At 39.8% G+C, this 16,487-nt stretch overlaps 1 protein-coding gene across 4 annotated transcripts in view; it reads left to right on the top strand.

Annotated features, from left to right (window-relative positions):
- The window catches only part of LOC143125072 (NACHT, LRR and PYD domains-containing protein 12-like), a 32,349-nt gene that overhangs the window by 10,249 nt on the left and 5,613 nt on the right, over positions 1-16,487 (top strand). For 3 of the 4 annotated variants that reach the window (XM_076286565.1, XM_076286566.1, XM_076286568.1), the window contains exons 5-9: positions 350-520; positions 691-861; positions 13,234-13,407; positions 14,099-14,272; positions 15,120-15,293. In XM_076286565.1, coding sequence (XP_076142680.1) covers positions 350-520; positions 691-861; positions 13,234-13,407; positions 14,099-14,272; positions 15,120-15,293 — 864 coding nt within the window. The remainder of the gene's footprint in view (positions 1-349; positions 521-690; positions 862-13,233; positions 13,408-14,098; positions 14,273-15,119; positions 15,294-16,487) is intronic. The other variant, XM_076286567.1, reaches the window with a different exon arrangement.

The raw sequence follows: 16,487 nt of genomic DNA, 5'->3' as shown, positions 1-16,487 counted from the left end.
TTGACCTTATATTCATTGGCCTTTAAAGTATTTCATTCATCAAATGTTGGCATATAACTGACTGAAATGTATTAATCCACCACCATAATACTCAATAACCAAGCCAATGCAATGGTCTTATTTGTTTGCACCAAAATCACAAAATGCTGCAATAATTAAATTCATTCAGTTGCTGCCTGTTGAAGGTTCATATCGCTTGACTAAATCCACAGACTACTACTGCCCACTGTATTAGACATACAGATGTCTGAACACAATACTTTACAGCTTAGGGGCTTCAAGCACCAGACATGGTTCTTCTTTACTTAACTTATTTCATACACTCTCATCTATTATACCTCTTCCATAGACTTGCTGGCTGCTACCTCACAGAGAAGTCATATGAGATTGTGGCATATGCTCTACATTGTGCCAACTCTCCCTTAAGAGAGCTGGACTTGAGTCACAATGACCTTGAGATATCGGGGGAAAAACTTCTCTCTGCTCTTCAGAATCCAAACTGCAAACTGGAGACACTGAGGTTGGTGATGTAGAAGAAGCTGTGCAAACATTACTTTTCATGATACGATCTTGTATTATTGTATTATATTTCCAGCTATTATTGACTCTATTCAGAGCAGAGATATATTGACTGTTTTTTACACCTGTTTCTGCTCTTTGAAAATATTTGTTTCATCTCACTGCTTGCAGGCTGGCTGGTTGTAAACTGACACACGAAGCCTTTAACATTCTAGCCTCTGCTTCGCAGTCCTTGGTCTCCCTGACAGAACTGGACCTGAGTCACAATGATGTCAAGGATTCTGGAGTTCAGCTTTTCTCTGCAGAACCAAATAGCCTTTACCAAAATCTGCTGATTTTAAAGTTGGTGTTTAATATTTTGTATTATCATCAGGAATGTTCCAGAGTAAAAAGGCATATGGTGTATTTCCAGAAGTTAACAGGTTTAAACTGTTGTTCGAGAGCATAATTATGTTAATTGGTGCAGTTTTTTGCATTAACACCAAATTGTCTTACGCGTGACATCTTGGCGGAAGAGCCGCTGCACACGTCAGAAGATAGTGAGAGTAAGGCGGAAGATGTCCAAGATGGCAGAAGTGTCGTTCTAATTTGAACATTGCCAGTAACTGTTGTGAAAAATAGAGTTTGATCTTTATGCCTGTCCCTTACCCTTCGCACTTGCATTGTAAGACAATTTGCTGTTAATGCAAATGGTTGTCTTGCTCAAAACTTCACCAATTAACGTAATTATGCTCTCAAACAACTGTTTGGACCTGTTAACTTCTGAAAATACACCCTATGTGTTTTGCTCTAGAACATTCCTTTAAATTGAGGTATTGATAGCCCCCCACCACCACCCCCACCACCACCATAGGCAAGGGAAATTAACTTGGGGGAGCTACATTTTTAATTTTTTATTTTTATTAACTGAACTTTAAGACGTAGGTCTATTTGATTATTTCAAATCAAATTTCAAAAGATGTGCAGCAGACCTGAGGCAACTTAATATATTCTTCAGAAATATAGCTGATATAAACTGAAATAAATGCTACCGCAGAAGTGCATGCGCAAAATGTAGGCCTACACACATTATAAAGGGCATAACAAACAGAAAATATTATATTCATACTATATTCATTATCAGTTGAAAATAAGGACATTTAAAACAGGAGTGCATTGCCATTTTATAGGCCTACAGTCTATGGTGCACTGTCACTTGCCACACACATCAATGCCGAAGTTTTTAACAGGCAAACACTGGATGAACAATGGATTTTATGGAGCAGCGTCGACCAAATATAACTGAATCGTGATTTACACGGCGATGCTGGTGTGCGGAGTTGTATTGAAAAAAATTTAATCTAATGTAAATGAATGTTGAAAGCAGAGTGCATCGCAAATAGTAGCAGCCAAAGAGGAATGTTGATAACAGAACAAGTGATGGTGAAAAAATCTTTGGCGGCACACAACTAATGCGTCAGCCTAGGCTACTACTCTTTGGCCGGCTCGTAAGCCCAACCAAGTGTGTGCAGCATGCATTTACGTAGCCTACTAACAGCGCATCATTATAAAGATACATTTAATCTGCATCACGCCCCATTTTAGCGGAAAATATGTAACATTATATCATTGATTCCAATGGGAAAGACAGCTAGGAATCACACGTTGACGTTACTATTAGCTATTAATTCACAGGACATTCAATCATTTTACTAACACGGCAGTTATGAAGAATTATGTTTATGTAACTTACTCATGTCGAAACTATGTACATTACCAACCTAATTCGTTTGCAATACCCCATGTATTGTACAAATTTAGCATGTAGCTACACTTAGCCTACCATAATATTATCCCATGCAAAACGGTTAGCTTGCTAGCTAGCTAACTGTGGAACTTCAGTATAACAAAGCCAATTATCTCATCTAGTTGTAGGAAATAGGCTATGTTCATATCAGGGCTGCCAACTTTTCAAAAAACCTTGGAGTGAGATTTGGTGGGGCCAACCAAAATTTTGCTGCGTACATTTTTGTTTGGCTCATTCAGCATTATACCGTACAGTAAAAAAACGTACATCAGTGGTTCTCAGGTGTAGGGACCAGGCATGGACGGATTATGAGCTTTCGGGCCCCTGGGCCCAGATGTATTAAGGGCTCCCCACTAATTGTCGCATATGTGGAAGGGGGGTTTGGGGGTACTCCCCCAGATTTTTGTTAATTTGTTTAATGTGATTTCCTGTATTCTGGTGCATTTTGGGGATGGGCAATACTAAATTCAATCAGATTCATAGCCTACATCCTGATGTGTTGATATTGAGGCAATGATTCCATGCAAAGGCTTGGGCTTCAGGCCCCCCTGACACCTTGGGCCCCTGGGTCTGGGCCCGGAAGGCCCGTGCAGTAATCCATCCCTGGGACCAGGGTCCCAGAGTTATATGAACATTGGTATCAAAGGGATAGCCTACTACTAGGACCATGGGCGTCGGAGGCATTGTGAAAGTGGGTTGGATATTTCAGCGGGGGGTATGGGGGTCCTCCCCCAGAATTTTTTTTTTGGACTAGATGCATTTTCCTGAATTCTGGTACATTTTAACAGGTTATTTAGATACTTCTATATAACAAAATAAAGCCAGCCTACGAAATTAATAAAAAGTAAATCATGCATAATTTAAAAATAACTCAATAGGCTACTTGGCTACGCAATAAGGTTTCCATTACAGCACCGCGGACGTTCAATGAACGCATGAAAGCGGATGGTTTGTTTGAAATCCCGACACTCTTTCAACTACATGGAACGTAATAGTGATCATCAAATACCTCCCCAGATTTCAGTGCCCATCAGTCCCAACATTTAACAATATAATCAAACAGTCCAAAAGTAAATTAAATATCAAACTAAACCGAAAATGTCATGCTTTTGAAGGCCTACCAGTATGCCGCTCCAAGAAACGCATGTCTCAAAATAAAACTCGCATAAGAAATAAAGGGCTGTCTCGAATACAACCCTGCCCCTAAAGGCCTGTACTTTGTCTTAAGACCCCGGCCATAATTTGAGGATTTACTGTATCTAAGTAGACAAACTGGCTTCAGATATCCAACAGAGTGAATAGAGATTGTGCAGTCTTAGCTGTGGTTAGTGACGTGATGCTGTTAATGGGGAGTTTTACATAGCCTAGCGTAAACCTATAGGTTATTATTTATTTGGCGTACCTATAAGGCTTTTTACCTTATCAAAAGTAAGGGGGACGACTGATCTCTTCAACACTGCGGGGGATTTGGCGCTTGTCACTGTGTGTGTGTGACCGAAGCGGAATGGGAGAATGCGTGTAACAAAAAAAAAAAAGTTTATGAGCGATTTACGCGCAAATGGGAGAAAAAGTGGGGGGGAGGGGGGGGGGGGGGTCCAAACTAACCATTTTAAAAAGTGGGTGGGTGTTTTGTAAGAATTTAAGAAATGTTTGTATATTTTAACTTTTAAATGCATCAATCAGGTGCACTTTCAAAATAAATTCAGAGGTCAGACTTGCTTATTTTTATGGAAATATTTGTGCTGTAGCCTAAGCTATTTTGCACTTCAGAATTATAACCATGCACACACAGGTGGAATAGTTATAGTGATATTGTAATAAGTTCACAACCACAAAAACATATGCTACATTTCACAGTTCAGAAATGTTCAAAAATGTGTGTACATTTCAGCACTCCATGAAATTATGCAGAAGTGGTCACCTGTGTTATTCAGCTAGTTTATTTAAGATAATATATTGGTCATTGTAATGGCCATAGCCTATAGCCTACATGCTATTCCTTTTTCAGGATGTACCCATATCTGCATGATGTGAATGTTTGCATATGGCTTATGTCAGGCTTTATATCAATATTTGTGTCTCGTTATTTGATTTTCTTCATATTTTTGTATTAATGTCACTAGGAAGCATGCCAATATAAATATATTCATTTATCTGTAATGGGATTGGCTGGAACCTGACAATATAAGAACCATGATAGTGGGATAATCTATGGCTGAGCAATTTACAAAAATGTATGTAAGCCTACTGACAAATAGTTTACATTAGAATACATTATAATTTCGCCCCAATGAGGCTATGTAGAAATGTGTTGCAATTTCAAAACCGGATTACTCAGGAACCACTTATTGCACAGAGGCATGCTTTATATCCTCGTATTCGGTAGGTTTGCTGTTTATTGTGAAATAGGGTTTTCCACGTGTTGTGTGAAGGGTTAGTGAAATATTAAACCGAGAGTAATGGGTAAATGCAAATATGATTAGCCTAAATTGCACGTCGGTTCAATGTTAATTCTCTCGCGAACCATTTATCACAGAAACTTGGCGCTAATATCATTGGAAAGCTTAGATTCCGAACGTTCACATGATGTGTGATATCATATGTATAGGTTTACCTATACATATGACCTACCAGGTTGACACAGCGTGAAAAATACTCAATAATACTCAAAGCATACCTGAAGCCGGGGAAATGCGGGGGGGATGCGCCTGGGATGGCTTCTGAAGTAGCATCGCAAATGAGAGAACATTTTGAAAATTCCACAGACAGGGGGTGCTCTTGAACCCTCTCACCGTCTCTGAAAGCATAACCGTGGCTCAACAGGTAGATCTATAGATAGGCTAAATCATTTTTCAGGCATCTGACCGACCGGGTTGACACTTCAGCGTGAGAAATCGGGGGTGTGGCGTGTGAGCGTGTGAAACTAATCAAATGCGTGTGTCTCACGGCCAATGCGTGAGAGTTGGCACCTATGTTCATATTACAAGTGATAGAATGAACGTGTGACCAGACCTCTCAAGTCTCACGCATTGAGCCTGAGACACACGCATTTCAATGACTTCAATGACACTTAATAGAACAACATTGATTTGTGGAACTTCCATAGAAACAGAGCAGAGACTGTATAATACACTGTATAGCACTGAGTATTGTATAGTCAAATTTTAATATAACGTGGCCAAAAGCTATTGTAGCCTTCTTTCTATCTGTTAAAGATCAACAGCTCAGTGATTTACGCCTATCTGCTCGCCAAAAAAGCTGGTATTGTGTTTCCTGAATCCTTACATTCAGGCAATCAAATTAAACTTAATTAAAAAAAAACATGTATTTTTTTTCTCCATTTCCTACCTATTTATGATGCTTGCATGAGGGAAACCTCCCAAAACAATAGCACCCATAAAATTGTTGCTGTTTTGAGAAGTATTTATTTTCTTATGCAAGCATCATGCAGCAAAAGCAATGAAACTAATTATATCTTACATTAGTAAAGCCGTCCTCTGATGTGCATGTCACAAAACATTTAAGTATAAGTGCATGTATAACAATATCTAATAATGATTGTGATAATGATAATGACAATTTGATTTGGAGGGAGTAGGGTTGGGTACGTGTAGATGAGCCCTATGACCCCAAAGTCTGCCATGACTGGGCCTCAGGTCAAAGAAGTTTGAGAAAGGCTGGTTTACATAACCTGCATCAGATTGAGGTTTGCAGTGATGCGCCTGAAGGCACGGGTTGAGGACCCAGTCAGTTACGTCACAATATGCACATTTGTTTAAATTCATACCTACGTAATCACCATGACCAAAATTTTACTTTTTTTTACTTTGAATCTTGAAAAAGTCCCGACCCATTTTTTTCATTTTTTTGGCTGTTACTGCAAACAAGAATATTTTTAAGGATGACCTCATGACTGTGAATATGGCTGACATTGAACCACAGTGCTTTAAATGGGAGCCCCCAGTATCAGTCATCAAGGCATCAAAATCTGCCACAAACACTTACAACACACAACATCACTCATAAACACACACACACACACACACACACACACACACACGGACACACACACGGACACACGGACACACACACACACACACACACACACACACACACACGGACAGAACCACCACTGTTCAAGAGACCATTTTGTGCTTTTTCTCATTTGTTTGTTTAGAGCAGAATGAGCCACTGCTGTTCACACTGCTGTTCAAAGGGCCCATTTGGGGGAAATTATTATTATAATTTATGTTATTATTATTTATTATTATTTATTATAGGGTTCTAGAATAAATAAAACAGTGTGTTTGAAATAATGCAGACGTAGGACTTTCATGTACTTCGATCAGGGGGGAGTGGGCGTGCCAATGCCACGCCCCCTCCCCCCTGAGAAACAAAGTCTCACTCCTTGCAAACTTCAAAACTTGAGAGCCCTGCGTGTGACTTATGTTTAGTTGATGTTATGACATGTAAAGTTAAGCTTGCTGAACTTGGAGTCACGTGGGGCAGCCGAGGAAGATGGCAGCATAGTTTCGTTGGTCCCTAATCCCACCAACTTAATTACAATATCCGTACAAATTTACTCCTTACTCTAAGCAAAGTTGTTACCACACTTGAACATTATATATAGCGCGTCCAATATTGCAAAGAAAGCTTCAGATGTCGTTATCTACATCGAAATATTTCCAAGGAAAATCCTCGGCCCGCATGGCTACAAGACAGACCTCGCCGACACCTGAACACTCCAAAATGGACAACGTGTTATCCGAAATGGGTAAAATTGCCACCACACTTCAAACGGTTGCCACAGATGTATCATTGATTAAAGAAACAGTCACGGATTTAAAGAACTCTGTGAGCTCACTTCAGGTGAGATTGGATGAAGCAGAGAACCGTATATCAACGGTTGAGGATACTACATCAAGGCTAACTGAAGACAGCCAGAGAGCAGATGAACGTTTGGAGGCATTGTATAACCAAATTGAGGAACTGGAAAATATGAATCGTCGCAAGAATGTGAGACTGATCGGTCTAACGGAGGAATTAGAAACAGATGGACTTGTCAACTGCGTTAAACAGCTGATATCCGAGGGCCTGGGAATCGAGTTGGATGGAGAGTTCGAGATCGAAGGGACTTATCGTGTGGGCAAGCGCGAAGCTAAAAGAGCATCGAGGGCTACCGACAGTGAAGGCGAGGATAAACCACCAAGAACCGTCTTGATCAAGTTCCTGCGCACATCCGCGAGGGAGAGGGTTTTACAGGCAGCCAAAGAGAAAGGGTCTATCGAATGGAGGGAGTGCAGAGTGTCTTTCTTCCCCGACATGTCGAGGGACCTGGCCAAGAAGCGAAGAGAATTCACTGCGTCAAGGAAGATGCTGCGTAAACTCGACGTGAGGTTTACACTTGCGTTTCCAGCATCCCTCCGTTTCACATGGAACGGGAAGGAGCAAAGTTTCACTTCCAGCAAGGAGGCTGAGAAGTTCATTCAAGAGCGCTGTGGTGGGTCAACTGAATAATGATGTGAGCACTCCTTTTACATTAGCTTGGATGGGGAGCTGGTGATGTGGGTGTTGGTGGGTGGGACTACTAGCTAGTTGTGCTGCTGTTCACGAATAGCCCTTGGGGCTACCCGGCACGCCACGGACCGGAATCAGGGTTTGTGGAGAGAAGACCGCGAGTCTTTATTCATTCTTTTTTGTTAGTTTATTTTCTTGTGTTTGCTGAGGGGGGTACTGACAATGTTATACGTTGTTGTTTACTTTTTCATGGGGGGTTACAGAAATGTTTGGTTTTGTTTCAAAGGTCCAACTATTTTTTTCGGAATTTAAATGAATGTCCTGTGCTACGCCATTACCCACTAGGGGGCAGCCCCTTGACATGTATCTCCATTATGATTTATGTTAACAGGTAGTCATATTAGATGTGTAACGTGGAATATTAACGGCTGCGGAAGTCCTATCAAAAGGCGAAAGGTGTTATCTTATCTAAAACAAAAACAGGCAGATATAGCCTTTATACAAGAAAGTCATGTAAGGGATACAGAAGCGCTAAAATTCAAACGAGAATGGGTGGGACATGTTTTTTACTCTTCCTTCTCTAGCAAACAGAATGGAGTGGTCATTCTAATTAATAAGCACCTTAACTTTAATATAATATCAGAAACTAAGGACAAAGAAGGGAGAATGATATGTATTGAAGCACTTATTAATGGTGTAAAAGTAATGCTGTGCAGTGTATATGCACCAAATACTGCAGATGCAAGCTTTATCCATAATTTAAATACAATTTTGGGAAGTAAAAGTGGGCATATAATCCTGGCTGGGGATTTTAACCAGGTTATGGATGGTGTTTTGGACAAGAGTAAATATCAGGGAACATCCATGCCAAAGGACAGGGCTGCCCTTCATATGCTAGTTGAGGATTTAGGTCTAAATGACATATGGAGATTAGTTAATCCAGGGGAAAGGGAATACACTTTCTTCTCGCATTCCCACAAATCCCATTCAAGGATAGACTTTTTCTTACTGTCACAAGATATTACTAATAAGGTCATAAACTGTAAAATCGGACCAATTGCATTGTCAGATCATGCTACGGTTGAACTGGATATCATTCTAAACCCAGATATAGGTAGAAAAGGAAGATGGAGATTAAATACTTCATTATTACAGGACGAAACATTTAGCACAATGCTGGCCGAGGATCTGGTCTCCTTTTTTGACTTAAACATAGGAAGCACAGAGAGATTATCCTCAGTTTGGGACGCGTCTAAGGCCTATATCCGAGGAAAACTCATTGCACGTGCATCTAAAATGAAAAAGGAGCGAAGAGAAATTCTCAGTGACCTAGAAATGAAAATATGTACTCTGGAGAAGAACCTAGCCAGGCAATATTCAGACATGCTATACCAGGAGATTTGTAAATACAAATACCAGTTACATGACTTGTATAATAGAAAAGCTGAACATGCATTGTTCAGGTTACGAACTAGATTTTATGAAGGAGGCGAAAAAACAGGCAAACTTTTGTCTAGGCAGCTAAAACAACAGAACGCTACTAACATAATTCCAGCAATTAAGAAAGGGGATAACATGGTCTCAACCGCAAAAGAAATAAATAGCGTCTTCCAAACATTCTATGAACAGCTATATACAGCCCCTTGTAATGCAGATGAAGAAAAATTAAACCAGTTTTTTGCAAACATGGATCTCCCCACATTAGACGCATCACAAACAAAATCATTAGACCAACCCATTACCGAGGAAGAAGTGAGAAATGCAATATCTTCTATGAAACTTGGGAAATCCCCAGGTTCAGATGGACTCCCTATTGAATACTATAAGAAATTTGTAGATACGCTGGCTCCAATACTGACTGATGTTCTTGCTGAAGCATTTCAAGTCAATTGTCTGCCTGACTCATTTATGGAAGCGATTATAACAGTATTACCTAAGAAAGATCGGGACACAACTGACCCTGCAAACTTTAGACCAGTTAGTCTTTTAAACGTAGACTGCAAAATATTAGCGAAAGTCTTAGCTTCACGTTTGGAGAAGGTCTTGCCTAAGATAATCCATAAAGATCAGGTAGGCTTTATAAAGGGAAGATCATCAGCTGACAATACAAGGAGATTAATGCATCTTATGTGGCTAAACTACTCTGAAAGTACGCCAGGGGTGGCGCTATCACTGGATGCGCAGAAGGCGTTTGACTTAGTTCAGTGGAATTTTTTGTTTAAAACTATGACCAATTTTGGCTTAGGCAAGGTCTTCAGAGCATGGGTTAGTTTGCTGTATCAGAACCCGAGAGCAGCAGTGATGACCAATGGTATGATGTCTCCATTTTTCGCAGTATCTAGGGGCACCCGCCAAGGTTGCCCACTGTCCCCATTGCTTTTTACCATGGTACTGGAACCTTTGGCTATTAAGATTAGGAAGGACCCAAATATCCTAGGGTTGAAAGGGGTAGACGAAGAGACAGAACAGACACTAATGCTATATGCCGATGACATTTTGTTATTAATGAGTGACCCATCCACTTCTTTACCAGTACTGATGGAGGTAATAGAATCATACTCAATTGTTTCTGGCTACAAAATAAACTGGGGAAAATCAGAGGCAATGCCAATAACAAGGACATGTTATTCTCACATGGTAACTGGTTTTGGTTTCAAATGGGTTCCCACGGGTATGAAGTATCTTGGTGTGCGCTTGACTCAGAATTTAGAGGGGATTATGGCACTAAACTATGATCCCTTGCTGACAAAGATACAACATAATGTGGAAAAATGGAAGCACCTTAAACTAACTCTGTGGGGAAAGGTGAATGTAATCAAAATGGTTGTAGCTCCTCAGTTTAATTACATATCTATGATGTTGCCCTTGAACATTCCAGACATAATTTTCAGGAGATATGATAACATTATTAAGGACTTCCTATGGGAAGGAAAAAGACCCCGCATTAAAATGAGTAAAATGTGTGCCTTGAAAGATAAAGGAGGACTTGGACTACCAGATGTGAAAATGTATGACCTTTCTTTTGAAATGGCGCAGCTTGCAAAACACTGGAGAAATACTGACTCAGACCTGGACTGGGTCAAATTCGAACAGAGTCTGGCCTCTCCATGCAAGCCCTTGGACATTCTTTCACAGCGCCCAGGACCGATACAGGAGCCAAACCCAGTGATCGAACACTCGCGATATGTTTGGTGTAAAATCCATAAACTCCTCAAACTGTCACACTACAGACAATCATATGCATCATTGTGGAATAACCCGGACATTCGCATTGGAAAGAAAATGGTGTATTGGAAACAGTGGCTTCTTAAAGGCATAGCAACAGTGAAGGACCTATATGTGGATGGACAACTTATGTCATACTCTGACTTGGTGGGAAAATACAATATAGAAGGGAAAGGGCACTTTTGGAAATATATACAAATAAGACATTGTGTTGGAGACAAATTTAATTTCAATGAGAACCCTGTGCTTACTTACTTACAGCAGCCACATATAGCCCATACTGCATCTGTGTGTTATAATTCAATCATTAATGTAACTGCAGATAATTGTGGTAGTTTGAAATTAATATGGCAGAGGGATTTAGGGGTTGACTTTGATGAAGGTGAATGGTCGAAGATTATGTCAAATGTGGGTAAAAACATCAGGGAAGCAAGAGGGAAATTTATCCACTTTAAAGTGGTACACAGGTACTACTATACTCCTTATAGACTTCATAGGATGGGTATTGCTGAAAATGGCTTATGTTGGAAGTGCAAGGAAAAAGATGGTACATATCTCCATATGCTATGGAAGTGTTCTTATGTTCACCCATTTTGGTGCAAAATCCTTGGAATATTAGAAGAATGGCTGGGTTTCTCGTTGCCTGCTGATCCCAGACTTTGCTTACTTGGAGACAAGTCAGTGGTACCAAGCATATCAAAACAGGCATTCACTGTGGTAAAACTCTGTTGTATCACAACGTTAAGAATTATTCTACGTAATTGGAAGTGTGTTAAAACTTTGGAATTAAAAGACTGGGTCAATGCCGTAATTGAAGCAGCCTCTTATGAGAGCATGCTGGAAAGGCTGAATGATGAGAAACGAATGATCTGGGATGATTTCTGGGTACACATGAAAGGGACATAAGGTGTATCTGATGACAGCCGTTATGTTTCTATTTCCATTTATTATTACTGTTATTTTCTGGACCATATTTTCTGTTGGAGATGTCAAGGTGGCGTATAGAGAAACTATGTACAATAGGACAATGTAATGTACTGTGTGGACCTTTTTGTGTGTGTTTAAAGTATGATCAATAAAAAGTTGAATTTCAAAAAAAAAAAAAAAAGCTTGCTGAACTTAATTATAGTCAGCCACGGGCAGTTTGACTGTGCCTATTAATACATTTGTGACACTCCTGTTAGTAAACTGGAAAGAGCAAAACATAGGAACATGGTCACATTAATCCCATAAACACACAGATAACTCTTACACCAACCTTATTTTGTGCCTTGAAACATTCAAGTTTGTTTCAAGATTTAGTACGTTTACTATAAGCCCTTTTCGCTCCCCACTTTGATGCAGCCAGAGCCCGTCTACGGAGAGCCTGGCCACTCCGCATTAAGTCCCATTGTACCACAGTTCCACTGGGGGCGATCGCCATGAGTGCAGAATGAAGAGGATGGGAGTCAATGGAGCTAGACAGCTAAATTTGTCTCCTTCACCTGATTGTCGTTGACAAATCTCAGATTTGATTGTAGTTTGTATAACTTCAACGTGGGTTATAGGTCAAAAGTTAAATGAACGAGCACTTATGTCCTTTTGATTTCTTACAGGTTGGGTCGTTGTTGCCCATAACACGCTAGCATTGTGCTAATGAATGACGTCATTGACACGTTTGAAAGGCTTTTTAGAACAATTAAGTGACTTTAAAAAATATAATACTCAACCAAGTGTATTTTCTTTGCCTCCCCTTTCGAATACAATATTCAAATTACTTGAAAAACAATTATATCCCAAGAAAAGTGGATTTTGAGGGGTACAGCTCCATTTATTCTGCACTCGTGGACGAGCGCCCTCATGTGGAACCACAGAAGGAACTGCAATCAGTTCAGAAACCGGACGTTTTCCAAGAGTGGCAGTTCTCCCATTATTAGACATTCTCAGATGCAATATAGATTTCCATTCATCTTTCCCCTAAAAGGGGGCGTATACGTGCAGCACATCCAAAGTTTGTTGCACCAAAAAGAACGTTAATCTCGCGATAAAAAATTTGACGCCGTTAAAATAGGTTTACGTTAACGCCATTAATAACGCGTTTAACTGACGGCACTATTTAAAATGTTATGATTATATTGACCTAGTTTGCAGTAAAAGCCTGATAACCCATTGGAATTAATCATCAGCTTAAACCATGTCTTTAACAGGCTGAATCAGTGTCACCTCTCTAAAGAAAGCTGTGCAATTATGGCATCAGTGCTGCAAAGGACACCTTCCCATCTGAGAGAGCTGGACATGAGTGACAATGACCTGCAGGATGAAGGAGTGGAGCTGCTCTGTGTGGGACTAAGAGATCCACAATGCAAGCTGGAGACACTGAGGTCAGTTATAAGGCACATTGCCTAGTACAATATCCATACAATATACAGTAGTGTTTGAATAAATTCAAAACATCTAATGGGTGACAATAAAAATGACAGATACTCAACTGTAGGCCAATTATTGTAGACGTTGAAGACAGGGACTGAACCAGCCTTCGGTCACAAGTCCGATTCCCTAACCAGTAGGCCACAGATTAGAATAGATTCAACTTTTTTTGTCACTGTGCAGAGTACAAGTACAAAGACAATGAAATGCAGTTTGCGTCTAACCAGAAGTGTAAAAAATGCAGAAATGTGCAATGTGATATACAACGTATAAACAGGTGGTGTATAGACAGGACAAGAAGTGCAGAGTAGACAGAAGTATATAGTTGGTTTACAGAAAGTGGTTTAGAGTAATATAAATGAAATATAAATATGTGCAGTGTATTATTAGTTACCTTATATGAGCAGAATAAATATGGCTATATAGTATGAACAATGTATGAGCAACATGTACAGATATGTACAGATGGTCTTACAATAACAAAGCATTGTGTAGATTTTCTCATGTGGTAGTGAAGGGAGTGGTGACTTGTGTGTTTTTTTTTATGTTTGGTTCAAATACAATGTGTTGAGCAAAATGTATGCCAAGAACCATTAACATTCACCATCAACAAACAAAATATCCTTCAATTTCCTTTTGAAACAGGGTAAAACGGTGCCACCTCTCTCAATTCAGTTGTAAAATGATGACAACAGTGCTGCAATGGACACCTTCCCATCTGAGAGAGCTGGACATGAGTGACAATGACCTGCAGGATGAAGGAGTGGAGCTGCTCTGTGTGGGACTAAGAGATCCACAATGCAAGCTGGAGACACTGAGGTCAGTTATAACGCACATTGGCTAGTACAATATCCAATATACAGTAGTATTATATAAATAAATTCAAAACATCTAATGGTATTCATTGTGAATATATTGTGGGAAAATACACTAATATTTTTCATAAATACAATTTTCAGCAAGTCATAGCTTGATAAATATTCAACTGTAGGCCAATTATTGTAGATGTTGAAGACACTTAAAGGAACCGTATGTAAGATTGTGGCCAAAACTGGTACTGCAATCACTTTCAAATTACTGTAGAGCGGTGTATCCCCTCCCCCCTGACTGGCAGAGCTGCCAACCAGATCTGGATGCCGAAACACTACTGACTTTGTGATTAGTAGATAGGTGGAGGGTGGCGCATCCGGCCAAAACACAACATGACAACATCAACATCAGTTAAGGGGTGCAACTTCACATTTTAAATGACAATATCCTGGCTGGACTACTGTTGTCAGTGATATAAGTATTTGAAATGAACATGATTTCTTAATGTTATGATTAATTGAAATACATTTCTTACATATGGTTCCTTTAACAGTGAACAATGTTAAACTCCCTTGACTCCCTTAAATGTCAAGAATCTAGCATGAGACACTGAGGTCTGTGACGTTTCTGAAATACCTCTGTGATATGTGCTGTTGTCTTTGTAAAGGCAAGCTATATGTGTCTGAATACTACACTGATACTATGTACCAGTAACTTATCTGAACATATGAGGCTACATGAAGATATATTCATTTAAGTAATGGGATTTGGGTAGACAAATAAATAAAATTGCAGTTGCCGTATATAACTGTAATGCATTTCCTTGTGTAATAATGAAGAAAATATCTTGTTTCAGTCTGTCTGGTTGTCTGATCACACACAAGGGCTGTTCTGTCTTGGCCTCTGCCCTCAAATCAAACCACTCCCACCTGAAACAGCTGGATCTGAGTTATAATTACCCAGGACCCTCAGGTGTCAGAGAGCTCACAGACAGACTGGATGATCCCAATTGTAAACTACAGACCTTCAGGTAAGTGCTAGATGTTATTCATATTCTTGATAGACTAAGTGTGTTGTGTCCTCTGTTTGTGTGTATTATTATTCATATAATAATATGTGTCATATTATTATGACCGCCGCGCAGCGAAGCGGCGGTCATATAGGTTTAGTCAGATTTATTTTTTTTTTTTTCTTATTCGCATGTCCAAATTTCCGTCAAGGATTCCCGGGACACTGAAAGACCGGGGTAGACGAAAATTGGTGGGCATGTAACCCCATATGGATAGCATGGAACCATCGTTTTTCGTTTTGATCTGTAGCCCCCCCCGCTGGACTGCACCCCCCGAAAGGAGGGTAGGGCAGACACAGTTTTCTGTGAATATCTCGAGAACCGTAAGGTTTAGGAGGACCATTTTTTTTGTATGTTGATCTCAAGAGGCCATGTCAACCCATTCCATAACCACTCATTTCATGTATAGCACCACCTAGTTAAACACAAAAAAGTAAAAATGAGGTGTTGTAATCGCAGGTATCTGTGACCTAACATAGTCAAAACTGCACGAAATTGGAAGTGTAGGATCATTATGATACCCTCTAAATGCACACCAAGTTTCGTGGAATTCTGTTCATGCACTGCAAAAACTGCTTATCTAACAAAATCTCACCAAGTGTTATTAATCTTATATCAAGATAAAAAAACTAGTTGGTATTGTTTTCAGTATAAAGAGACTTACCTAGCGCTTCCTTGTGAAAACATTTGACTTAATTTTAAAAAAGTTTGACTTATTTTAAGACATCTCATCCTGAAAACAAGCAAATTTGGCTGCCAGTGCGTTAAGCAAATGTGTCCTAAAAACAAGCAAATTTGGCTGCCAGTGCGTTGAGCAAATTTGTCTTGATAAGACTCCTTAAAATAAGTCAAAATCTTCTTAAATTAAGTCAAAATGTTCTTTTGAGAGTGCGCTAGGTAAGTCTTTTCATACTAAAAACAATACCAAATAGATTTTTTAATCTCTTCACGAGTGAGAGTGGGGTTGGTCATGGATATTCCCACGGGTGTTGTTCGGCCGTAGCCACGAGGCCGGAGGCCGAGTGGCGCAGGCAACAACAGCCGTGGGAATATCCATGACCAATCCCACGATCACGAGTGCTATATTGCTTTTATACAACAATTCTACCACAAACTAAATAATCTGAAAACACCCCAATATTGTTTAAAATGTTA

This window comes from Alosa pseudoharengus, unplaced genomic scaffold (assembly GCF_046254945.1).
Source record: "Alosa pseudoharengus isolate Yale_2024_CS ecotype anadromous, Long Island Sound unplaced genomic scaffold, YU_APseudo_1.1 YU_APseudo_1.1_scf_1, whole genome shotgun sequence".
NCBI lineage: Eukaryota > Metazoa > Chordata > Actinopteri > Clupeiformes > Clupeidae > Alosa > Alosa pseudoharengus.
This window is presented reverse-complemented; position numbering and strand designations above follow the sequence as displayed.